The sequence below is a fragment of the Neopelma chrysocephalum genome, unplaced genomic scaffold, assembly GCF_003984885.1.
Source record: "Neopelma chrysocephalum unplaced genomic scaffold, ASM398488v2 Primary Assembly neopelma1_25, whole genome shotgun sequence".
In the NCBI taxonomy this organism is placed as follows: Eukaryota; Metazoa; Chordata; class Aves; order Passeriformes; family Pipridae; genus Neopelma; species Neopelma chrysocephalum.
In genome coordinates this window covers 6,803,019-6,828,476 of record NW_020897694.1, presented here as the reverse complement: position 1 = coordinate 6,828,476, position 25,458 = coordinate 6,803,019, and the positions used below count along the sequence as shown (strand labels likewise).

General features: G+C 40.8%; 1 protein-coding gene across 8 annotated transcripts in view; it reads left to right on the top strand.

Moving 5' to 3' along the window:
• ENOX1 (ecto-NOX disulfide-thiol exchanger 1) overlaps positions 1–2,354 on the top strand; it is a 375,855-nt gene extending 373,501 nt beyond the window's left edge. For all 8 annotated transcript variants that reach the window (XM_027674315.1, XM_027674313.1, XM_027674320.1 and 5 more), the window contains one exon: positions 1,394–2,354. In XM_027674315.1, the coding sequence (XP_027530116.1) occupies positions 1,394–1,525 (132 nt within the window). In that variant the 3' untranslated portion in view covers positions 1,526–2,354. The remainder of the gene's footprint in view (positions 1–1,393) is intronic.
• The last annotated feature ends 23,104 nt before the right edge of the window (positions 2,355–25,458 follow it).

Below are 25,458 nucleotides of genomic sequence, written 5' to 3'. Positions count from 1 at the left end.
AACAGAACCTTCATGGAAGGAGCATTGTCTCCATCTCTGCAGCTACCACTGGGCCTACTACTGCATAATAAACACAAGCTGCAAAGTTTGACCTCACTGGTTTATTTTGGAAGTAACTGCTTGTAGAAAAAAATTACTTTCTAATAGCACAATAGAGAGATGCAATCTCAGAGATTAATTTCAGTTACTTTCCATGGTTAGCCTGTCATTCTTCACCTGAACAGGAATGATAAGGTCAGCATACCCGTGCGAGCTGAGGGCTCAGTATAAGGCTCATATATAATGCCCAAAAGTAACCAGATATCCATTACTGCCATGTAAGTATCTAAAAGATAGATCTGATTATTCTGGGGCTTTAAACTGCCTCCAACACTGATTTTTGCTGCCACCTTTAATAAATCATTTAATCTTCCTGCTGCACTAACCTCTAGGGGAAAATAAGAGGCAGTAGATACTTTCTCACCTCCCTTGGGTGTACTGAGGTATAATCAGCATATTTTATGTTCATATACTGTTTTAAAAAGAAAAGTTTTCATCATGGAAGGTTCCTACTAATATGAATAAACAGAAATATCCCTATTGCCAGAGAAACCTATCAAACCATTAAAATACTTGTGGATAGCAGGCAACACCCATACTTTTGCTTGCTGTTCTTTTCATGACCACCATCTTAGAAGCAGTAGTAGTAGGATAAAATGGTTCATTTTCTATGACTGTTCCTTTCTTGACTTCCCTACTGATTATGCCAGAAAGGTTGCCTTTCTGAAAATGTTTGCTGTAATGAGAGCATCTTTCCCATTAGGAAGGTGACCAGTCATTAGGGTTTCAAAATGATACAAACGTTCTGAACAATGCAGAATTGGGAACTTTACTGCTTAGTTATCTGAGGCTGCTGAACTGAGTAAGACTGGAAGAAGATGGCTCCACGGATAGTCAGCCCTAAGCAACAAAAGGGAGCTGATTAAAGTTTTTTTGAAACAGAAAAACTGATGGAGCTGGGAGAAGAATTTGAGAGTTCCTAGGCTGAGAAGGAAGAATAAAGTCCCATCTGCTTCCTCATCCTCACAAGTATACCCATGACTGTAGTTCTTAGATGGACTTCATACAACACTGTGTGACCACAGCCCCAACACGGCAGTTGTCATTGTTTTACAGTGGGATGCCTCTTACAAGAGCAGAATCATTCCTGCAAGGAATTTGCACTTACTTTGGATTCTGGAAATTCATATCAGGCTAAGATTAAAAGAAAAAAATAATGGTTTACTGTTTTCATCTGGCCTGCATTCGTCCCTGCTCCCCCACCCCCCTCCCCTTATTTCCGTTCTTAATGTTTTCTCTTCCCAATCTACAGAGCAGCTTTCTCACTTTACTTTTACTTTTGTTTCTTTCTCAGATCTCTGCAAATGAGATAGAAATGCTTTTGATGAGACTGCCACGCATGTTTAAACAAGAATTCACTGGTGTAGGAGCAACACTGGAAAAGAGGTGGAAGTTTTGTGCCTTTGAAGGAATTAAAACTGTCTGACTATGACTAGTAATGAAGCTATGCAGAAAAAGAATTCCTAGAGCATGGCAGGGTTATAAAGTATTAAAGTAAGAAATTTGGGTTTGGGCACATAGTAGTATGTTTTCAAAGTTATCCAAGCCTAATTTTAGTTACATTTGTGACGTTCTCTTGTGAGTGGAAATGTAGTTGTGCACCAGTTCCTAAAATAAAATAAAACAAAATTAAAAAAAAAAAGTTTCAAAATGTGACAGATTGTTTCCTATGAAAACTGGAGAAGATACCACAGTCATAATGATTTCAAAATACTACATGCCCTATATCTAAGAAAAGCTCATTGAGCAAACAGTTAAGGAGAAAGATTGCCCGGTTATGGTCGCTAAGCTACAGCGATGTATGTGTAATATGTAGTAGAACTCATTAAGTTTTGGTATAGAAAATTCTTTCTGTTTAGTAAGAAAATTGAGTAATTTTACAGTGAGGAAAAGCATACCAAAAGAAAACTTGAAGATGTGTCTGAAGTTATTGTATTTTGTAAATTAAGTTATATGCTGTACCAGGGATTTTTGCCTTATTGAAAGAGGCCTGAAAATGTGATTGGAGTCCTCAAGAATGCTTTATCAAGAATATTATTTTTCTAATGTAACTATTCTCCATTACAAGTTCTTTTAACATGGATTGCATACCAATTTTCATAAACATGTAAATAGGGAGGAAACCAGTGTTACTGTATTGTATTTGGTATGTAACATTCAGGTTTATGCATCAAAATGAATATTCAGTTGCATTACTGTTACAAATTTTATAGCAGATATATTAATTTTTATCAATAAATATTACTTCTACCATATTGTTTGTGTAAGTTTTTCTTCTGATGTTTTTGAAATGTAGTCAATCCAGCAAGAGTCTCCTGGAACTTATCTTTCTCCTACCTGAACTATTAATTGCAGATAACTTGGTTAAATTACTTATGAATCAAAAAAGCAATATTAGCTAAGATTAAAATAATTCAAAATATTGGTAGAAGAAGTACCAGCATGGACCTTTGTTTAGCTGAACAGATTTCATTTGGTTTTTTTTCGACAAGCAGACAGATAAAAAATTAACATCTTCAAATATCTCATTTTCCGTGTCGTGTTGGGTATTTGCAATACATCCAATTAGTTACTTCTAACATCTAGCAAAAGCTTCTGGCCTTTGGCCAGCCAGGGAAAGGAATAAAGCACTTTTAGTGGTGTTCCTTAAGTAGGAACATTGATATAAATTATCATGTAAGTTTCACTGTCAAACACACAGTACTCCAGCACTCCTGTAAGAGCCAGCAAAAGCTAAAGTGTGTGTACCAACCAAGCCAGGAGAGCAAGGAAGGAATTGCTCCTCCCAGAGCCTTGCTTTAAACAAATGCATCAGTACCACATTTAGCATAGTGCTGGATAAGAAACAACAGCCACCTGCAAGTCACACCTCTGTGTAGGCAGAGGAGCCGGTCACAAGAGAGCTGGCCCTATGAAGTGGGGCACCAACAGCAGGAAATATGGCAAATTGAAACAGATGCAGGGAGTATCCCAATACATGTCAGAGTGATGTTTCACTGAGGTTCCTCAACAAACAGCAATTAGTGTCAAATGCAATTAGTAATGAAGGAACTCTCCTACATGGCTCTTAGTGATTAGTACTTTAGGGCCTATTTCTCTTACAGCATCTACCTGGAATATAGAAATATTAAATGAAATGCTAATTGTGTACAAAAGGGGAAAAGAAAGAGGCTTAGAAGATCAATTATGAGAGAAAATTATGCTTTCAGGCAGTACACACAAAATTTTTAAAAATAAAGTACATCTCTGTAATGGTTGTACAGAACCTGTGTTAAGTCACTTGGGTGAAACTAGTAATTATATTCCAGTTATGCCAATGAAAAGTAACGAGTTTAATCCAAGTAACAACTCCTTCTTCTCTTGTGATCATACAGTTTTATGAATAATTCTGGCAAAAATGTGTTAGGTCTGACAGCTCTTATTTAAGTACTGTAACATAAATGTATATGGATGGCACTTAGGCTGGGGAAAACAGATGTGAGAAAACTTTCACTTCCACTTACTCCACGCCATACTTACTCATTATATTCTGTCCTCCCTTTTCCTGTGTCCTCCTTTTTTTCCCTTTAGCTCATCTTCTCTCCCACAAAACAACTCCAATCCCAGATAGTCACAAAACATATTAATTTTGACCGAACTTTGTAACCTAATCCTCATATTTGCTTTGCATGTATTTTCTCTTCCTTTTTTTTTTTCTGTTTTTTTTATGTCTGTCTAGACCATCAAAGCTTTAGGAGAGTACCCTTTTTAGTCCTTGCGTAGTACCAGCTAAAAGGGAACCTCCTTCACTGGCTTTTAGATACCACAAAGAAGATCTAAACTTTGAGTATAAATAGCATGTAGAGATGCTGTATTATTGTAACATATCAGCTGAGAGCTTGAAACTAGGGAACATCCTCGAAAGTATCGGGTTGAGTCTCAGAACGGGCTTTAACTTTGTGTGCTCAGTGGCTTTGGGGGAAACTGGATTAAAATGCTCAGCTCCATCATTTAGTTGCTGAACTGTCCTTATGATGACCCTTGGGGTAGTCACCTTGGAGTCCTGAGGTTGATAGAATGAGATAAATAACAAGCCACCTTTGAAAGACATCTAGACTGCACATTAGGAACCATTTCTTTACTGAGATGGTGGTCAAACACTGGAACAGGCTTCAGACCCTCTGATCAGTGCCTCAAGGCTGTCAGTGTTTAAGAAGCATTTGTGCAATGCTCTTAATTACATGATTTACCTTTTGGTCAACGCTGAAGTTGTCAGGCAGTTGAACTAGATGATCCTTATAGGTCCCCACAAGACCTAAAGCACGTTTCTCCAGCTGAGTCAGGTTGAAGGAAGTTGCACATTTGGCAAAGACTGAAAGCCATTACAGTTAACAGAATCTTCACAACAGTAGTGGGAAAAAAAATGAACAAGGAAAGGCCAAAGAGACATGACATCAGCAGGCTAACCATGAGCTCAAGAGATGAGACTGTGAAACAGCCTGGCATACAACTGCAAGTTATGGAAGAAAGTTATAGTAGTGTTTCCTCTTCTCAAATAGGGACTAGTGGAGCAGGAGAAGATTTTATTTCTAACTACCCAAATATGCTGAGGGTATTTTCTAAGTTCAGTTGGCCTGAACTCCTTTTATCACAGGAGACCTTTTTATCCTCAGCTTTGAATTGTCTTGGGCTGATGGCAGGGTTAACTTTCATCAGTTTAGAGAGCCAGCCTCTTACTGCACTGTGTCTGATTCCCACTTGAAGGCTTAAGAGATAGGCTGTGCAAAACCTCTTAGACAAATGTGCATTTCACCATGCACATTAAAGGGAGATGGGTGTAACCTCTCTGTTAAACTGCATTTTATGTTCACAAGAGATGTTTTATGTTTGATGAAGACTGCATTTTCCCCATCACTGAAAAGGAAATTTTTAATATCTCCTTGTATTATTGCACATAGTGGAGTCAATTGTTTATTGAAGTGTGCAGGTTTTGGGCAAAGCTTGCATGTTCAGGACTGCCAGAGCATCACATTCACTTAAGGAACAACTATACTGAGATTTAGAGAAAATCCTGTATCAAGTTATGCTACATTTAGCTACACAAGATGTGCAGTAAATGCTGTGGAATCTAAAGCTCGAAAATTTGTTGTAAGGCCATTCTGGGTGGTTTGCTAAAGTCAAAATTCTGGTCTTGAAAGCATTGTTTTATTTAAAATCAAAATGGCTTTGACAGTCAGGGTTAGTAAGACAAAAATGTTCTGTGCTGCTGTGAATTGATTTGGGGAATGAGATTTGAGAAGAGGAGGAGGGAAAGGAATTAGCTGGTTTGGAAGATTTTTTTTGAGCCTCCAGCACCAATAGTAGCCAGGTCTGATATACGACTGATCATTTTGTCCACTTAACAAATGCATCTCAGAGTTCAGCATTTGAAGTGTGAGGTTTTTATCATCCTTCTTTTTTTTTTTTCTTTGAAAGGGTACAAATTGTCCTTTGACTTGTCACTCTGGTTATCCTGCTAAGATCTGAAGCTCATTTACTGTATCTTTTCCCTCAAAAAGAAGTAGAAACAGCAGCAAATTTCTTCTGCTTCTGTTCTGTAGTCAATCTCTTCTGGAAGCAACTGCTGAGATACTCAGGAAAAACAAATTTGTCCTATATTTATTGGCATTAAGTGCCTATAAAGTAGGACACAATCTGGAGGAAGCCATTTCTTCTTCCAGGCTCTCCAAGAGCACAGTCATTGTGACTTTACTTACTGAGTTAAAACTGAATGTCTCAAGAACAAGTAAGTCAACTGAAGAAGCAGTCAAATCAGGAAATTATGCTTACAAGGTGCAGATCCTCTGACTAAATAAACCCGTTACATTGAATTCATGGAAATCATAATTTGTAAGCAAAACCAAATAGATACACTCAGGACTACCTTTGATTAAGTGTTTTGCCTCACACTGGGTAACATTATGCCTGTTCAGACTTAATGGGCTGACTCCAATGTCATCCTCCTTCTCAGTAGGGATATTTGGGTGACAGGGAGAGGAAAAAATATAAATTCCTTTAAACCTAGCAGAGAGCACTCCTGAAATCCTGCCACAGACATACTATAACCATTGCTCAGACTTCTGGCTGGTAAGCACTTCTTGCTAATTTATGTACTTTTATATACATAACATTGAAGCCTAAAAAAAATCATCAACTTGGACTGCTCGTATCATAGCCATGTCACAGTTAATTCTGTAGTGGTCCCAAACCCTATGGTGGATTCAAATACACCTCCCATAAAAGCATCCAGCCATAATCAAGGTTATCGAGTGATGAAAAAGATTTTTTTTTTTTGCTTGATAGTACACCAACTATAACGCTGCTGATGCTTTTGAGAAAGCATGCAGGATCACCCTTGAGGAGAAAAGACAACGTAGAAAGAATCGTGCCTTGCAGAGTGTACCATCTAAGGAGTCTTTCTGCTGTGCCTTTTGCAACCGGACATGCCTATCTCGTATTGGCCTTTTTAGTCACCAATGCGCTTGCAATAATCGTGGGTAGAGCCCTTCCCAAATCTTCGTTCACGAAGCCTAGCCATGATGATGATGATGATGATGATGATGATGATGAGTTTGTTAGAAGAGATTAGCATTGTCAAAATTGTGTCCTAACTTCCTAACTTCATTTTTTCTGGCTTCCTTTAGCCAGTTTTGCTTTTCTCTGCAAGATTCAATAATCCTTTAGTACTGCATATTTTCTCCCCGTGAAGATATTTATATATTGTGGTCTATTTACTTCTCAGTATTCTTTCTCATAAACTAAACAGATTGAGCTTTTAAGTGTTTTGCTATAAAGCATTTATCTTCTCTTCCTCAAATCATTGCATCCTTTTTCTTTTTTTTAACATCTTTTCCAATTTTTCAAAACCTGCTTTAAAATGTGTGGAGAAAAACTGTTACTTGAATTAAACTGATCAGTTTACAGTATACAGACATGCAGTCACATCTCTGCTCCAATTCAGCCCTACTCCGACCAGACTATTAGCTGATCGCCAATGTCAAAGCAGTAATCCAAGTAAATCGCTGTTGCACCATTTTCTTCATCCTTCTGGTGTAACAGATTCCTCTGCACAGATGTGTTTCTGTCTGCTAAAGCCTGTCTTTTCCATCCCCACTGATAGGCTTGTTTGTGCAAGGGCAAAGGTCTCACCCCACAAGGGTGTTTTGAGGCTTACATCCCATGTGCAGCCTTCTTCTTTGCTATGGGGAAAGTCTGGATAACTCTATGATGTTTATAGCCTCTCCTGATTAAAAGGGGGTAATCAGATCTGCTGTCAGGATGTTAGCTGATCGCATCAAGCATTCAGAGGGCAATCGCACAGGCTTTGTCTAGACTAGGGTTTAAATGTGTGTCATTAGCACATATTAGCTGATACATTTTAGAAGTCTGATGCAGACGAAGCATAATGCCTTTAATGTGAAAAGCTGGCTGAGTTAGGCCCTTGGGCATTGGCGTTGACACTGGTTTGTCTATTTTAGAGTTTTAGAATAAGTTAGCCAAGGGCTTGTCTGCAAAGACCAGTTAATTTGGAAGAAGATAGGCTATGAATTTAAAGGGCTGCTCCAGGACTTAAGACCAGAAAAAGATTAATTCTCAAGTAGTTGCTCTGAAATAGCTCAGTATAATATAATATGCACTTAACTAGGTACATTTTCTCTCTCCTTTTTTTTTTTTTAACTTTCCCCAGAAAAAAACAGTTCCCATATTAGAGTCGTTGTATTTAAAAATTAACCCTCTGGTGGATTTCTGCTTTTTATCACTGCTCCTTACTGAATACAGCTGATTAGCTTGGTTGTGTCTGGGGAGGAGGTTGGAAAACTTGTACACTCTGCAAATCTGGTTGCTGACGTTAAAAGCTGACTTGCATTTCACAGGGGGAAGACATGGTATGCTTGTGAGAGGAATGGGAGTGAAGCAACAGAAGACCATAAAATAGGATTAAAAATAGAGATTGGAAGGATTTTGTTAGAACCTGGCGTTCCATCAAAAAACCCCACACAAATCCCAGGACATCCCGGAAGCCTATTATAAACTAAGAGGGGGAACAGGGAAGAGGAAGAGATAAGATTTCATAGTAAAAATAATTATAAACTACAGTAGTATTGAATCTATAAGTGTTTGTGTGTTTCCTTAGCTGGTTCTGTCCATGGAGTAAGCTCTGTCAGGTGTTCTGTCTGAGACTTTGTAAAGAGGAACCTTCCAAAATTACTCTGCAGTTAGCTCTATCCCAAAAATATGCTCAAGCAATACTAACTTCCAATGGCAGAGGAGCTGCTCCCCACAAGAAAAATCTGCCTCTCTAGCTCTACAGTTCACTGGTTGATGGTGATGTTAGCAAAAAACATTTTCCTTATCCTTGAAGGCTAGTGAGAATACATATTACTCATGGAAAACAAATATTTGCCAGGTGATCTAAACTCATTTCAGAGTGTCATTTCTACCCCTCCACTCTAACTAGCTGTCCCCTGGGTGGAACTTGTCCCTTGGTTAGATGGAGTTAGCTAAAGCCCCATCAGGGTGGAATCTACACTTTTGTCTTCAGAAGATGAACAGCCCATGGATAAACATCATGCTACTAGTTCAAGGCTGATTTGTCTCAGGAAGAATTGCAAGGCAGGAGCTGCTTTGCAGGATGATACTGGAAGCCTATTTTGCACAATAAAACATACCGACAGAGAAGGAAGCCAGATGGTGCCTCAACAGCCCAAGTTTCCTAAAACACATTTCCTACCCTGAGAAGTTCTTGATTGACAGCTCTAGAAACAGGTGCTTTATTTGTCCCCAGGGCAGGACAGGGAAGGCATCTAATATTGTCCCAGCAGAGGTCTACAGAAATCACCTGCCATTTCATTTTCATCGCTATGAAGTCCTTGCCTCATCTGTCCAAACTGCAGAGGAAGGGGATGTCTGCAGAATGTACATTTGACCCTGATTTGAGGCCACAGAACTTCTGCTGTTTTAGTTTCAGGGCTGGATTTGAATCTCTGATCTGTAAAATGGATATACTACTGTCCTAAGGAACATAGGAAATTATCCAATCACTGAGGAGAGGAAGGCAGCCTTTCTTGAAGCACAAATGAAGAAATATACCCTGATGACCCCATCCCCTTCAATCTTCACAATGAGCAAGAAGATTTGGAAGTACATAGCTGGCAAATAGGTTCATCCTATTAGAAAAGACAAAAAAGAGCTCGTGTTATATTCACACAGAATGTTTTGAGATGGTTTTTTAAGTCTAAAGAAAACCCTCTGCAGTTTATAGCCATGAGATGCTCTTAAAACAAAGGTTAGTACAGGGAAATGGAGCAGCAAGAAAAAAAAGAATATTGTCTTTTATGAGCACTTTACTGCTCTTCCTCTTTGAGAAGATTTCAGTGTGGAGACTGAAATCCCTATTGTTTCAAAGGTTTACAGTCAAGAGCAGGAATAACATGGGATTTGCAGCCTTTGTTTGATTGTTGTGGTCTGTGCAGTTCAACTGTCCAAAGAAAAACATGGAGGTGTATGCCCAGGTAAAATGGAACTGGGCAGTCATTTATGTAACACAGAATTGTTGCTTTTCTCCAGTGCAGAGTTTTTTATTTACAGCAATAAATCATGGGCAAATGATCAGAAGTTCAAGGATGTATATTGGTCATGTAATCAGTAAGAAATCTGTAAATGTTTAGGGTCCAGACTTTAAATTTGTCTTTCTTTCAAGAATGATGAGATTTCTGTCATATGCAACACATATAACAACAAAGGATGAACTGGATGGATCTGGGGAAAGAGCCCTAATCAAATGCTAGCTAGTGATGTGACTGTCACACAGTACTGTGCAGACATATCCCCACTAGCAGTGAACAGGCTAGTTTGGCCACAGGAGACATCACAGCTGTCATTGTAGAGCCTCTGCCCAGCTCAATCCACTCTACTTACTGCTCCTGGGTTAAGCAATATGGTACTGTCTGGGCTGTCTTCTTCTGGACTTCTTTCTGCATGGTTTCTTCTTCTGGAAAGTTTATTTTGAAGTAGTTCAAGCCCAGTTTCAGGCAGCTAACAAGCTGTACCATCAACAGAAAACTATCAATTATCTGCAGCAAGAGTGGGTAAATCCTAATTGAAAAAGAACCTGGACAACTTCTTCCTAAATTTGCTAAAAGCCTTGAAATTACTTTATTTGCCAATTTCCAAAGGAGAATGAGCAGCAAAAATGTTTCCAGAAATAACCAGAATAAGGCTTCATCTCCCAGACCCATTTGGCCCATACCTGTCCTATGTTCCCCAATCCAAGCATGCAACAACATTCAGAGGAAAGCAAAAGCTGTCATGTGAGTAATTCAAGGCTTTGGGAAGGTTATAAAAAGGACAATTCCACAATCAATGCTACTGTTCTTCTGTGTAACTAATCTAAAGTATGGTTTTCATTGACTCTCTTTATTTGATGCATTGTGAAACAAACCAAATTTAGGCTGGCAAAAAAAGCAACACAAAATTCCACAAGAACACGGCATAACAGCATACATCAAGATCTGAGTAACAAAGAAAATAACTCTGGATATACAAAGAGATGTTGGAAAATTACTGCTTTGTGCCATGAGATGGAGTATAACTGACTACTAAAAAATTCTTGCTAATCACAGGTATATTACATGGCAATATACAGACTGGGTTTAAGAACTTCACTTTCTGAATCACTGGGTGTCTGAGAGCTGTCACCATACAAACACACAAGCAAGGGAACCGGGACCAAATCCAATATTAAAGCTACTCAGCAACACTCCAAAACTCAGCTACACAGTGCATGTTTCCTACTAAGAATTTGCTTTTAAAAACCATAAATACCAGGATTTTCACTGGAATGTAGTCGCAGAGCCAAAGATGTGAGACATATCAGCCACTCAACTAATTTTGGATGATATCCCGTCATTGGAGGCACATGCCACTTCTTACTATAGCCCAGCAAACAGATCTTAATTCTTCCCTGTCCAGGTGAGCACTTTTATCTGCTCAACTGTGGGATGTCCCACTGCTCCAGTTTCCATCACTTTATGCAAGGTTTTATCCATCCAGCATGTTCTGAGGACACCTGCAAGACTGATCGCCTACCTGCAGTTGTAGGTGCTCACCTCACTTCTCAGCACTCTCAACACTGGGTTTTCAGATAGTCCTCAAATGTCTTCATGGCGTACCTCCATGTAGTCATGACTGGGAAACATGGTACTCTAAATTCTGGGAGTCGCTCACTTGCATTCTTTGTAACACAAAGAAACACAAGAAATACAGGCCTTGAAGTACAGCACATGGCTGCGTAGGACACTCTTCTTGAGCTTCTAAGGACACCATTCTTCACGTCTTCTTAATCCAGCCTTTATCCCTTCTCATCATGTCTACAGATTAGTGCGAGTTTGTGTATGTGTGTGTGAGGTCTCCAGGCCATTCAAGTGGACTACAACTTTTGGGTTCCTCAGCATATCATGTCTTTTAGTTTATTTTACTGCAAGTCATATAAGTAGAGGTGAATTACAAAGGAAAAATGTCTACCAAGCCACATAATGAAATACATATAGCAACAATCTCATACATAGGGAAAAATTTACCTGTAAATGGCGGTCTGTCCAGTTTACAAAGAAGAAAGGAACAAACAATTGCAACTGAGAACCCATAAAGACTTATATAAATAGATAATATTAATTAGTCTTGAAAGATGAAAGGCTGCCTCCTCAGAGATGCTTTGTCCTGATGGACCAAAACCTATCACTTACTTAAATTTCCATTCAAATATGAAAAACAAGAAACCCAAACTATAGTGCTTGATTACCATGAATTACCTGTATCTTGCTTCAGGCACTGACGCTGCTACAGCACCTAAATTCAAGAGAGCAAGTGTAACTCAAGGCTTGTGCCATATGACTGAAAAAGGAGCTACAAAGCCTCCATCCAACATTAGGCAGGTGGGTGCAGAATCTAACCTTCACTCAACAGGTTGCATGTAAACAGGGCATGGATGCCTTCACAGCCAAGCCATGCTGGTAAACAAGAGCCAGCTTCCACCTTTCACTCAGGACACTCTGTTTTTCAGGCATGTGATGGTTTCAGTCTAGGCCTTCCTGGAGACCAGCTTGTAACCAGGAAGGAACTAGGAAAGTGACAAAGGAAGTATTCCATGCTATTCCTTTACGTAACTTGGGGTATAAATAAGGTGTAGATAAGAGAGCTCGCTCTCTTCCTTTCTGGCGAGGTTGGAGAACGGTGGTCCCTGTCTTGGTCTGGCTTATCCGGAGCTGAGGCCTACAGTGACTGCTGTTATCGGCCACGTGTGAGGGGAGAGTGCTGGGCTGCATCCAGACGTCCTGCTTTCTCTCAAGGGAAGTGGTGAGCTCTTGCCAATTCTTCAGTTTACTGGTTACCGGGTTTTTAGATCGTGTAGATTTGTTTTGTTTTTGTCCCTTTTTCATCCTATTTGTCCTTTTTTTCCCTTCTCCCTTCCTCTTTTCCCTTCAGGAAGCTATTTAGTGTTTCTGGGGTTATAGAGAGATATATGTATATATAATACTCTCATTGTATATATCTATTTTTTTATGTAAAATATATATTTTTGCTAGAACTTTGGCTGCTTGCTTGGTTTTTTTTCTTCCCTCTTTGGGAAGCAGTCCCTGTTGTCAAGTTTCAGAGACTTGGCAGAAAGCCAGCTCCAAACTTGCACAACGCATCATAGCAAGAGGTGTGATACTACAGTTATCTAAGGAGGAACAAGTATGGGGAAAGTGCACTTGGTCTTCACCACAGGTACCTGCTAGAAAATCAAGGGTTACAATATCCAGCCAATGCTGGTTTTACTCAAAACACAGAGAGCTGGAGCGTCTGTGGCTGTGACTTTAACTCATCCCACTTTAGGCTCTCAAGCAGACAGATCTAGTGCTTAGTCACATTCATGATCCTGCATTGCCACCTTGTTAAGGGGGTGCTGAATTTATGAACTCATCTTCAGCTGTGGCTCACTGGAAATGCTAGAGCACAGCCTCCCTTGAGCCTTTCAATTTTAGTGAAACAAGGGAACAACTGGTAAATGTTGCCATATGAAGGAGGATTTTCAGTGGTAGGGGCCATGATTACTATTTCCTGGGTTGCTCCCAAATCTGCAGAGCACCTCCTTGGTGCTGCTACCCTCAAAAGCAACACAACTCAATGAAAGTATCAGTCAGCAGAGAACACTGCCACTGCTGACATATGCAGGTAGTGATTAATTCATACCATCTCCAAGAGGCAAGTCACACAAAGGTCGTGGTGATGCAGACATCATGGTGATGTAGACATCACCTATGACCTTCCCTATCCCAGCCTTACATACAAAATGCAACATATGTAATCAATGTATAAATAAGCAAAACTCATAATGCATATCAAACCTTCAATCCAGTAATTTGTATTTGAATGTTTTAGCAAAAACTGACTGTGACTACAAACACTTCACAGACTAATTTTCAGATTCATGAGTTTTTGCTTGGTTTGCCTACATGTTCTCTGAGCTCTGTGCCAAAAAAATATTTCCTTTCTTGCACTGAAACGTAACGCTGACATGTGTCAAACTACTTCTTTTGTATGGGCTTAAGCGTACTTCTTCCTCTTTCTGCTTTTTGTAGATTCATACATATTAGACACACATCTTTGGGTTTTAATTATAAAATTAATTTAGACAGCAACCAGAAATAAAGCTGACAAATCTAATTTCCCAAGTAACTCAATATCATCTCAGGATCTCTGAGGAGGAAAACAAAAAATTATGTCCAAGGGGTTACTAGAATGTTTCTAAAGGGACAAATTAAAAAACAAAGAAAAAAAGCTGATCAGATTAATAGAGGAGCATTTCTCTAGTGTAAAAATCTGTATTTATCATCAGCTGTGAGAATGTGATGGTATTTTAAACATTAAATGACTTTTCATACTACTTCCAATCCCAGACACTTAGGGGAAAAAGCTATATAGATACACATCATAAATACATCTTAAAAGAAAATAATTTCTAAAATAGTTGCTTAATGACCATATACAGTTCTGTGCTAGCTCAAATCATGTAAACTCCCTCCCATTCCTTAGATTTAATGCAAAACTTTTTTTGAAGTGATTGACCTGTGCCAAGTATGGACTGAAAAAGAGGCTTGCTGGAAGGTCAGCAGAGAAAGCTGTCAAGTGACCAGTCACAGCCGCACTCAGCTTCACTCATGTGAAAGTACCATAGGCAGCTACCCTGTCCCACAACAAAGTGTCACAGATGTGCAAACATGATCCTGGACATTAAAAAAAAACCCAAAACAAAACAAAAAAACGAACCAACCAAACAAACAAACAAACAAAAAACCACCAAAACTTCCCTATGAAAATACAATACCAGCCATCAGGAGGAGGTTGGGAAATACAAAGAAACCCTGAGAGAACAATGTAGTTTTCTAAACAGGTATTTGAACCCAAACTTAGATCTAGTGATCTTTGAATTGCTGTCAAAAGCCAGCCTTTCAGCTTGGTAGAGTGCAGCTCTTCTTGGCAAAAGCAGAGGTCCCAAGCACAGCCTTAAGGGTGAAGACCTCTTACAGCAGTGATATTGTTGCATCCACTGAAGAGAGACTTGCTGATGATGTGCTGCTGGAAGGAGTGAGTGGTGATCACACCTTCATTAGGCAGTCTGAGGATTAATGGATTATTGTTGGTCTTCAGGTTGAATCGTACCACCCATATATCAGCTGCAGAGAGGTTTCGGTCACTTTCTGCAGCTTCTGCTCCAATCAGTCATCATGACCAAAGATTGTTATGCTTTTTACATTAGCACATGTGCACCAGCAATGATTCATCGCTGTGAGTGTAAGGAGGTCTTCCATCCAACATCAGTGGTGTCATTCCGGGTAACAATAGTTTGATCAGTGAATGTGATTTAATGGCTGGTCTGGATGTAACTGGACATGGTTGATCAATGTAAAAAATGTTACGGAGCTGATTGCACTATCTCCAGTGTAAAGTTGCTGCCTTCTAAGTAAGCTGATCACAAGCTAACAATTGTCAACACATTTTTTTGAACTAGTCCCAACATGCAAGATTGAATGTTTCCTTTTTAAAGTACCAATACACAATCAATTGTAAAACAAACAGGTCTGTAAGGATTCAGTGTATCCACATATGAGGAGCAGACCTTAGTCTCTAGAGAAGTTGGTATCCTTCTCCACTGCTCTCAAAAGAGAAACCAATATCTCAGTTCAGCAACGAAAATTGAAAAAGTGGGCTGAAATAACTGTGGAAGAAACTCATGAAGCCCCTCCCAGGGCCACAAAGCGACTCAGAAATATCTTCATGACACAGTGCTCTCTGAAATCCTCAGCTCTCTTCTGAAGGACTGAATTGGAGTCTATGGACTGCCCAGCAGTTCAGCTCAGCAATGGGCACCGAGCAGCTTGTCCTGCCTAAACCAAACCAGAAAATAAACACAGAGAGCCTTGAGACAAAGACTGGAGGCTTGCAAGTCTGTGTGTTCCCTCCTCCTTGGAAAGGAATCTAGGGACCTGAACCTTAATGTCCAGTGCTCCCTAGTGCAGGAGCCATCAGGCCACAGGAACTGCATGGCACGGCATCCAGTTTCTCTCACACTGCAATGTCTTTCCAGTGATGTCCAAACCCATCCATGTCTACAAGGAGTGAGTCATAGAGACACACCAGAAGCCTCTGCTTACCTAGCTTAAAGACACGCAGGTTCTGCAAAGGGTGAGGCTCTAGTTTACACTCCCAAAGGCTGGTGTGTGAGCAGAGTGCCTATGTTCCAATTACAGGCAGTGGAAAAGAAAGTCATTAACTCAGGCTGACAGATGACTGTTTTAGGGAGAGGTACTCCTATATCCAGGTAGCTGAGTGGCTCCCCAAACTCTGCTCACTACGTGTATGATAGCAGCTTAGTCATCCTCGTTACAGATACCTACAAGTTCATCTGTGTGGGATTTAGCTTAGGCTACCATGGACTGTATCTGCCCGCCAGAGCCAAGGTGGAAATTGAGAGCCACTTAATTTTCCAGTCTGTTAAAAAAATTAATTTCATCCATAGGTAAAAAGTGCTTTGAGGTTCTTGTAGCTTTTGGCCTATTGAGTCTTGCTGACTTTTCCATCACTTGTTTATTTTATATAGTATCACACTTCAGTTGTGCGTGAACATATTTGGGCACTACTAGCATGCAAAACTTTTCAGAATCTTGTAAAAGCTTTCATTTGGAAGTGGAATTTATGTAAGTGTGTGTTAGTGCTTTGGCATTTTAAAGGGGTTACTTTGAGTGCTATCTTTAACTTCATTACCATTAAATTATCCTTAGATTATTCCAAAGAGATTATGGCCTAATGCTTTGAACCAATTTAAAAATTTATATGTAGAGTTGGTGATAGTCCACAGTCAAGACGACATTTAAACACTGGAAACCAATTAAGCAGCCTTTGGGACATCAAGAGATGTTTACCTTAGTTACACAGTGTTGATACTTTTCTATATTTTTTCTGCATAGAGTGAATTGGTAATCAAAACTTGAACAGGTAGAAATCCATCACAAATATCTAAATCATTTGGTAAAGCACAGTCCACACAAGTAATTGATGCCACACACACGTAGTAAAGCTGAAAAACTTCTAGAAATCAAGTTCCATTTGAACAGTTAATCCCAGATGGTTTCACTCCTGAAGAAGACCATAATTGAAAATAGCATCTTGAGAGAAACATTCACCCCCAATCATTTGGCTGTGCCCTGTAAGGTCAGCATGCAGACAGCCCAAATCTCAGGATTGTAATCCATTTCCCTTATAGAAGTAATACAGAAGGACAAAATTAGGGACTGATGGGCTTTCTTAATCCTTTATGTGATCCTAAGATTGGCTGTAGGAACTACTGGTGTAAGGAGTTTCTAACTGTGGGAAATTTGAGGAATATAGCTATTTGATACAAACTGCTCTAATAAATGTTCACCCTTAGCCAATGCAGCAAGGGAATCTCTGCAAGGGAAAAGGAAATACAGACAACTTAATGTACCCTTAGATTCATCCTTAGGTTAATGAGGTCAGAGTAAAGTCTTTTAGCTACTGACCATGAGATCAATGACTTATGATCAGTGAACATTGAGAATATATTTGAAATATCTTTTCAAGGTGAAATCCTTGTCTTGTGATGTGTTTTCTTAATTAGAAGAAACCCACTTTGTAAACATGATTTTGGGAGGTTAAGGGAAATGTAAGGGGCAATTCTTACATGAACACTGTATTTTCTTGTCATATATTTCCACACCTTATGAGGTTTTGCTAGGCACTTTAAAGTTACAGTGGGATGGGGGACAATGGTATTACCACTATAAAATCATCCCCTCAGTCTGCCACAGCATGAATCAGAAGTATAAATTGCTGTGCCTAAGTGGGAGAAGTAAGAAATAGACTGTTCCCACTGGAAAGATAAGTGACTGGAAATGAGCCCAAAAATTTGTGCTTAGGAGTCTCAAAGCTGGGATACTGCTAGAGTGGATTACCAGGGAAAGCAGCAATGAGTAGGAACCAGAGCCTAAACATCCGACTCTGTCTGGCATACATTTTGGGGAGATGCAGTGTGCATAAAGACCTTGGATTTACTTCACTGCCCATCCCAATAAAATGACATTTTCTACTAAAGTGCTGTAGAAAATCATTTCTCACTGGTTTAACCTTTGATTTCTTAGAAGCAGTGTGCTCCTCTGTACATCTAATGACCCTGGGTTACAGCTAACAGTGCCTACCTGAAGGCACTGGTACTGGTATGGTGAAATAGGAAGGATGAATCTGTTCCAGCTGAGCTCCTACCCCTTATTCTCAGCGGCACAGGACCCTCTACATGTCATCCTTTGCCCAGTGGAGGAGGTGGAATGCCCACCCACCCTACTATTTCCTCTTTTAACAAACATTGACTGTGAGCCAGCATCTTCCCAGCAGGCAATTACAGAAACAGTCCCTCCTTGCCATGTCCCCCTCTCCATCTTTCCACTCTTTGGAAAAAAAAAAAAAAAGAGAATCTTGCTACTTATATATGTATATATATATATATATATATATATTCTAAATAATTTTATTTTCTACATCTTCTGAATTTTGCATTTTTAGCTGACCTTCAATCCCACCTTCAAGGTTTTTTTCTTTGCATTTGCAAGAACTGGAAATATATTCCAGAGAAGCATCTTAAAAACACTAAGGACCCTGAGATGACCAAGTTCAAATGTCTGCATATATATACACATACACACATGCAGCTTCTCTGCAAGATCTACTATGAATGCAGAATTTGCCTTAATTCTGAGAAACTCACTTCAAATCCTCCTCCACACTCACACATACTCTAATGCACTCCCTCTTATACGAATCCACCTTCTCCCACGCTGACATATATATTCTCTCTCTCCTTCACCACTCTCTTTGCCTCTGAGCTAAATTACTCTACTGTGGAAATTGCCATCAGCAATTTTCACCCTTTGCTGCCCTTTCAAGGAGTTTATGCAATGTTGCAGTCATGATGTTCAAATAGCTACTTGATATCTTTTGAACTATTTTCCAACTATTTGCACACGTGTTACAGAAGAGCAATGTTTCTCACAACACCTCCATGGACTTAGCATGGACTGAAGTTGAATTTTTATGTTGATTACTAACTCAGAGTCAAATGGGTGTTTTGGGGATGACATTGCTAACATTATAAGGTCTCTGCCCAGCTACAAAGCACCTGCATGTTAACTGTATTTTATGAAAAGAAGATTAGTTCAGAGGTTGAAGCAGTGTCCTAGGACTTGGAGTTAGCTCCCAGACCCTGGTGCTATCAATAAAGGGATTGGTGTCCTTCTGGTCTTTTTGCTCAAGTGTGTGGCACCACCCAGCTGTTTGTTCCCATCCTCACAGCTCAGGTGAAGAATGGGATGGACAGAGTGAGCATTCTGAGGCTGTTCAGTATATAGTCAGCCAGGTTGTCTTAGATCCAGACATATCCCATGAGGACACTGCATTATTCCCAGGTCAGATGTGTGAGAGTGGCTGTGAACCATTTTTCTGAAATACAAGTTTGAAAAAAAGTCAGAAGGTCCCAGCTGAATTCATGGCTTGAGCTCTTGATCCCTTATGACTTTCCCAGGTGGCCAAGAGAAAAGTCTTCCAACCTTTCTGCACTTCAGTTTCTCAGTTATAATGAAAGAGCCCTTTCTACTGCATGGGGAAATTTTGAGGACAAACACATAAAAGACTGTGGACACTGTCATGCTGGAGTAACAAAGGACACAAGTACCCAAGAAATTATTTGCTTTTCATATATGAAAATAAAAAAGTGACTAAACCAGGTTAAAATGCGTACATTTGGGATGGATGGGGGAGTGTTATAAGGCTTGCTTATTACTTGTCTGCAGAGCTCTACGATACTGTAGAACCAGTTGGTGGTAGAATTACACCATAATCTACATAGTTTGATGAGCTGAACAAGCCATGGCAGATGATTTTGAAAACCAGTCTTTCAGATTTATTTTTTGTGAATCATCAAATATAATCAAATGCATGTATATGAGTGGGCTTAAGGGAGAGTAAGTAGTTTGACAAAATAGATTAATCTTTACTTCACATTAAAATGGTGGGTCCTTCCTTTTGATTATTCCCAGGCAATAACCTTGGTAGGTATATCTAAAAAGCTGTGCCTAAGAACTTAGTTGCTGAAAGAATAATAATAAGGAAAACTCATTTCTCCCCCAAAGACATGTCATAGAAGTGGGAATTTAAGGAAACTATAGCTTCTTGAAAATCTAGATTATTATCTAGTATTCTCCTTGAAAAAAAGCTTCCACTGACAGTTCTTGTTTCTCCCCGCCCCTGTGAAAATCTTGGGCTGCCAAGAACAGCTTTTTGTTCAGAAGAAATGCTGATTTTGTGGGAGGTGAAGGGAACCTTTACTCAGCTGTTCTGATCTTTTAAGTAAATATTTATTTATTTTCTGTATGAAGTTATAAAGTTTCTTGGGAATACAGATAATGTAGCAGGAGGAAAAGTAATTACTGTAATTTTGCCTGTGCTTTCAGAAAATAATCCATCTGATAAGCACCCCATTTACATTTAGTGAACTGCACAGCTCAGCTAGAGGCATCTCAACTAGATGCATGCAGTCCCTGTTTAACAAATACTATAATTCTCCTGCTAACAGAAGAACTTGTCTTGGCCTTTTCACTTTTCAAAGACCAGATGATTAAGATGTCATTGACATTAAGCATGCCTTACATCCATTTCTTAAGGAATGGTGTGGTCAGAGGTGCTCCCTGAGGGTTAGTAATCCTTTGAAATAATAAAGAACCACAGCTCATAAGGACAGTCAGACACAAATCAGCCACCTCTTCTTTTCAGGGACACAAAGTAGGTCCAAATCCCCCCCAATGTCTCTGGGAAGGGGATGGCATAAGCATCAAACCAGTTCTTCTCTTTCATCTTCCTAGAGGTTTATTTTCTAGTAGAGGAAAACATCCGTCCCTTTGATTTTTGGGGGATAAATGGGAAGAGTCTGAAAGAAAACCTCATTAATTCCCTGTGCTACAGATGACATAAAATAAGACATTCTTTAGGAAATGAAGTGACAGGCTGCAGGGGAGAGGGGAATGAGAACTGACCTAGAAGCCATGCCTGCCAGGTAGCATGAGGACAGTGAGTTCCCATCAATGTGAATGAGGACTGAAAGCACTCAGCACCTTGCACGATTAAGCCCAAAATGAAAGCAGCCTTTCTCATCAAAATTGCACTGCCTTGCTCCTTCCCAAAAGGCATGCTAATTTGTTAGAATTCACTATCTTTGGCAGTTGTTTCCAACTGAGCTGTTTTGACCTCCCTTCCCACCATTTGATGGGAGAGTGAGACGTGTGCACACCAGCTAAGAGTTTCAGGACACTTCAAAGGCAGCCCACGTCTACTTCCATTGGCCACACCACCTTTTATTTTCGGAAAAAAGTGGTATTTGGGCATGTATGGTGCAGAGAAAGGTGGTACCTTGTCACAGCAAGAGAGGAGGTAGGAGCTGGGCCTCCTTCCCCACTGTAGGGTGGCGAAGGTGGCATCCTCATCAGGAAGGCCATGCAGTGAGTGGAAGGAACACAGGAAAACTATCATCCTACCTAATCTCACCTCAGCTGCATCTCCTTTTTCCAAGAAAAGTCTGGGAAGAGGACAGGCAAGTGCATCTCCCTCACAACTTAGAGCGTCACTCAAGTGTGGGTTTAGGGTTTGCAGGGATACCTGTGGGATACTCGTGTCATACACTGTCTGAGCATGCAAATGACAAAGGCAGGATGGCATCTGCTTGGAAGGGTCTGACAGCTCCTCTCTTTCTCCCCTTCTCCTGCCTGACACTTTTCTACCAAGCCTCAACCCTCGTGGCAGCTGAGCTGTGTTTTCTTGAGTAGGTTGCTAGCAGGAGAGGTGGTTTTTTATGTTTTGTATAGGAATTTATAGCTCTAAAACAGCGTTCATGTGACATACAGTAATACATTTTTTTCCACAGAATACCTTTCCTTGTGTTTTAACACTTTCTATCCTCTGCAGAGGAATACACAAAATATTTCTAAAGCATCAGGCTTGCTACACAGATTTTCCCCCACTGCCTATATGCCAAAGCATTTCACAGTGGCAAAAATTATGAGGCTGCGTACAGCGAAATGTAAGGAAAGCTGTTGCAGAATGACACCGCACAGTGTGAGAGGGAAAGGGAAGGAGGAATCAGTCATGAGACCAACAACTGAAGAAGAAATAAATTAAGGGTCATAAAACAAACTGCCATTCAAAACTCCCTTTCCACAGCAAGACCATTACTATGGTTTCTGTCAGCTTCACAAAGTGAGGATAATTTGGGAATGGTCCTGAGGATACATTTCAGTTCCTGTCCTGTGTGTCATAGCCACTCTTTGAAATCCAGCAGAGGACTGGAATAGGGAATTCATAAAATAATGACAACAGCTGTAGACAGAACAAATGGATGAAAAAATGAAAGGGATATAAAGTTTGGTTTCCAAATCAAAGCCTTTTTCTTATTGGGACTCCACTGAAAGTACACTGCCTGGTACCTCCTTGTCTGGTATGTAGTTGTGGGATACACAGGTACCATTATTGGAGACTGGGTAGGCAGGATCCCTGGTTCATCTTGGTGGAACACCTACCCCATCAGCTCTGTATGTTTTTATGCATTCAGGAGTCCCTCAGTGGACATGCAAGTTTCTAAGAGGTCCCACATACCTTAAACAGGGATGAAGTCGCAGCTGGGTGAGATGCCTGGCATGGCATATCATAGAGCACCTTTGCGTATCAATGCAGGGTGGTAGAGCCCTAAAGGAGGAATGCAGACTGGTCAGTAAAAATGCTAATGTGTGGTAGGAAACAGATATATTCCAGCCCATGATTTTTATTGTCTACCTGTCATTCATTCATGGCTAGGCTTCGCGAACGAAGATTTGGGAAGGGCTCTACCCATTTTTCATGCAAGCGCGTTGGTGGCTAAAAAGGCCAATATGAGAAAGGCAAGTCCGGTTGCAAAAGACACAGCAGAAAGACTCCTTAGATGGTATATTCTGCAAGGTTCGATTCTTTCTGCGTTGTCTTTTCTCCTCAAGAGTGATCCTGCATGCTTTCTCAAAAGCCTCAGCAGCGTTATAAATGGTCTGTCTCCAGGCCTCCCGATTAGAGGCCAGAGTGGACCAGTTATGGTGATCAATATGCCCGAGGCTGAGTTGTTGCTTCAGGGAGTCCTTGTATCTTTTCTTTGGAGCTCCTCTCTTGCGGCAGCCAGTGGCAAGTTCACCATAGAGCAGGATCTTAGGGAGGCGGTGGTCCTTCATCCTAGAGACGTGCCCTGCCCATCGCAGTTGCGTTCTCAGTATCATGGCCTCAATACTCGTAATTGCTGCCTGTTCGAGAACAGATGTATTGGTCACATAGTCTGACCAATGGATGTTAAGGATTGTACGGAGGCAGCGTTGATGGAAGCGTTCTAGGAGACGCAGGTGGTGGCGGTAGATGACCCATGATTCGGAACCATATAAAAGAGTAGACAGCACTATGGCTCTGTAAACACTGATCTTGGTGCTTTTCTTCAAGTGTTTATTACGCCATACTCGTTTATGGAGTTTTCCAAAAGCACTATATGCCTTCGCTAACCTATTGTCTATCTCCCCATCAATCTTACCATCTGAGGAGATGAGGCTGCCTAGGTAATTAAACTGTTGGACTGAATTGAGTTCTGACTGGCCGATGGTGATGTGGGGATGGTGGGGGACTTCCTGAGGTGCAGGCTGGTGGAGAACTTCTGTCTTCTTTAAGCTGACTTCCAGCCCAAAGAGCTCAGCAGCCTCTGCAAAGCAGGATGTTAAACGCTGCAGAGCTGCTTCTGTGTGGGCAACAAGGGCGGCGTCATCAGCATAGAGCAGCTCCCGGACAAGATGGTTTAGGGTCTTAGTATGGGCCTTCAGTCGCCTTAGGTTGAATAGGCTTCCATCAGTACGATATCGAATGTAGATACCGTCCTGATCATCGAGGTCTGCCGAGGCCCTTTGGAGCATCATACTGAAAAAGACTGTGAATAGGGTAGGAGCGAGAACGCAGCCTTGTTTCACACCATTCTTTATTAGAAAGGGATCAGAAAGTGTGTTGCCATATCTGACTTGGCCGTGCTGATCCTCATGAAGTGAGATGATCATTTTAAGGAACTTGGGGGGACAACCTAAACGTTCCAAAATCTGCCACAGACCTTTTCTGCTCACAGTATCGAAAGCCTTGGTGAGGTCGACAAAGGTTACATAGAGACCTTTGTTCTGTTCCCTACACTTCTCTTGCAGTTGTCTGAGAACAAATATCATGTCTGTGGTGCTCCTGTTGGCTCTGAAGCCACACTGACTTTCAGGTAGAATTTCTTCTGCTACAGCGGGTATTAGTCTGTTCAGGAGTATTCTTGCCAAGATTTTGCCAGCAATGGAGAGCAGAGTAATACCACGGTAATTTGAGCAGTCTGATTTAGTACCTTTCTTCTTATACAAGGTGATGATGACTGCATCACGAAGGTCTGATGGTAGTTCGCCTAGTTCCCAACAGCGCACCACAAGCTCATGAAATTTAGCATGGAGTGCAAGGCCCCCATGTTTCCAGACTTCAAGTGGGATTCCATCAACCCCAGCTGCCTTGCCAATTTTCACCTGATGTATGGCCTTGAGGGTTTCTCCTAGAGTGGGGGCAGTATCCAATTCGTATTTCACCGGTTGTTGTGTGATGGACTGAATTGCTGAGTCTTGTACTACACGGTTGGTACTGAAGAGTCTGAAAGTGTTCAGACCATCTATTCAGAATGGAGGTTTTATCTGTCAGAAGCGTTTGACCATCTGCACTGAGTAGTGGGCTTTGGACTTGGTATGTAGGCCCGTATGCTGTTTTCAGGGCCTCATAGAATCCTTTGTGATCCCCTGTATCTGCACATAGTTGAGTTTTTGCAGCTAGATCTGTCCACCATTTGTTCTGGATGTCACGGAGTTTCTGTTGGAGCTTGCTGCAAGCAAGACGAAAGGCTGTTTTTCTAGCGTGACAGGATGGCAGTGCAAGGTGTGCTTGGTGGGCGGTTCTCTTCTTCCTCAACAATTCCTGGATTTCTTGATTATTTTCATCAAACCAGTCCTTGTTCTTCTTGAGGGAGAACCCTAAGGATTCTTCAGAGGATTGCAGGATGCTACTTTTAATATGCTGCCAAATTGTTTCGGGAGAGGAAACTGCAGAATCTGTGGAATGGTTATCAAGCTTAGTTTGAAGGTTTGCCTGGAATCTTTCTCTTACTGTGGCTGATTGGAGATCGTTAACTTGGAGTCTTCTCCTTGGGATACTGCCCCTCTTGGGTTTGAATTTGAGATAAAGGTTGAGTTTACAGCGCACAAGCCGATGGTCTGTTTGACATTCTGCGCTGGGCATCACGCGGGTATGGAGGACATCGCGGACATCTCTCCGTCGCACCAAGACATAATCAATGAGGTGCCAATGCTTAGACCTGGGGTGCATCCAGGTTGTCTTCAGACTATTTTTCTGCTGAAAGATAGTATTGGTGATGGTGAACTGTTGCTCCGCACAGAATTCTAGCAGAAGTCGACCATTATCGTTGCAGTTTCCAACACCATGCTTGCCTAATACTCCTTTCCAGGCTTCAAAATTCTTACCTACTCTGGCATTGAAATCACCAAGGATAATGATCTTATCATCTGCGGGCACCTTTTGGGTAAGACAGCGCAGGTCAGTGTAAAATTTATCTTTTTCAGCAGGGTCAGCTTGGAGAGTTGGGGCATATATACTGAAGAT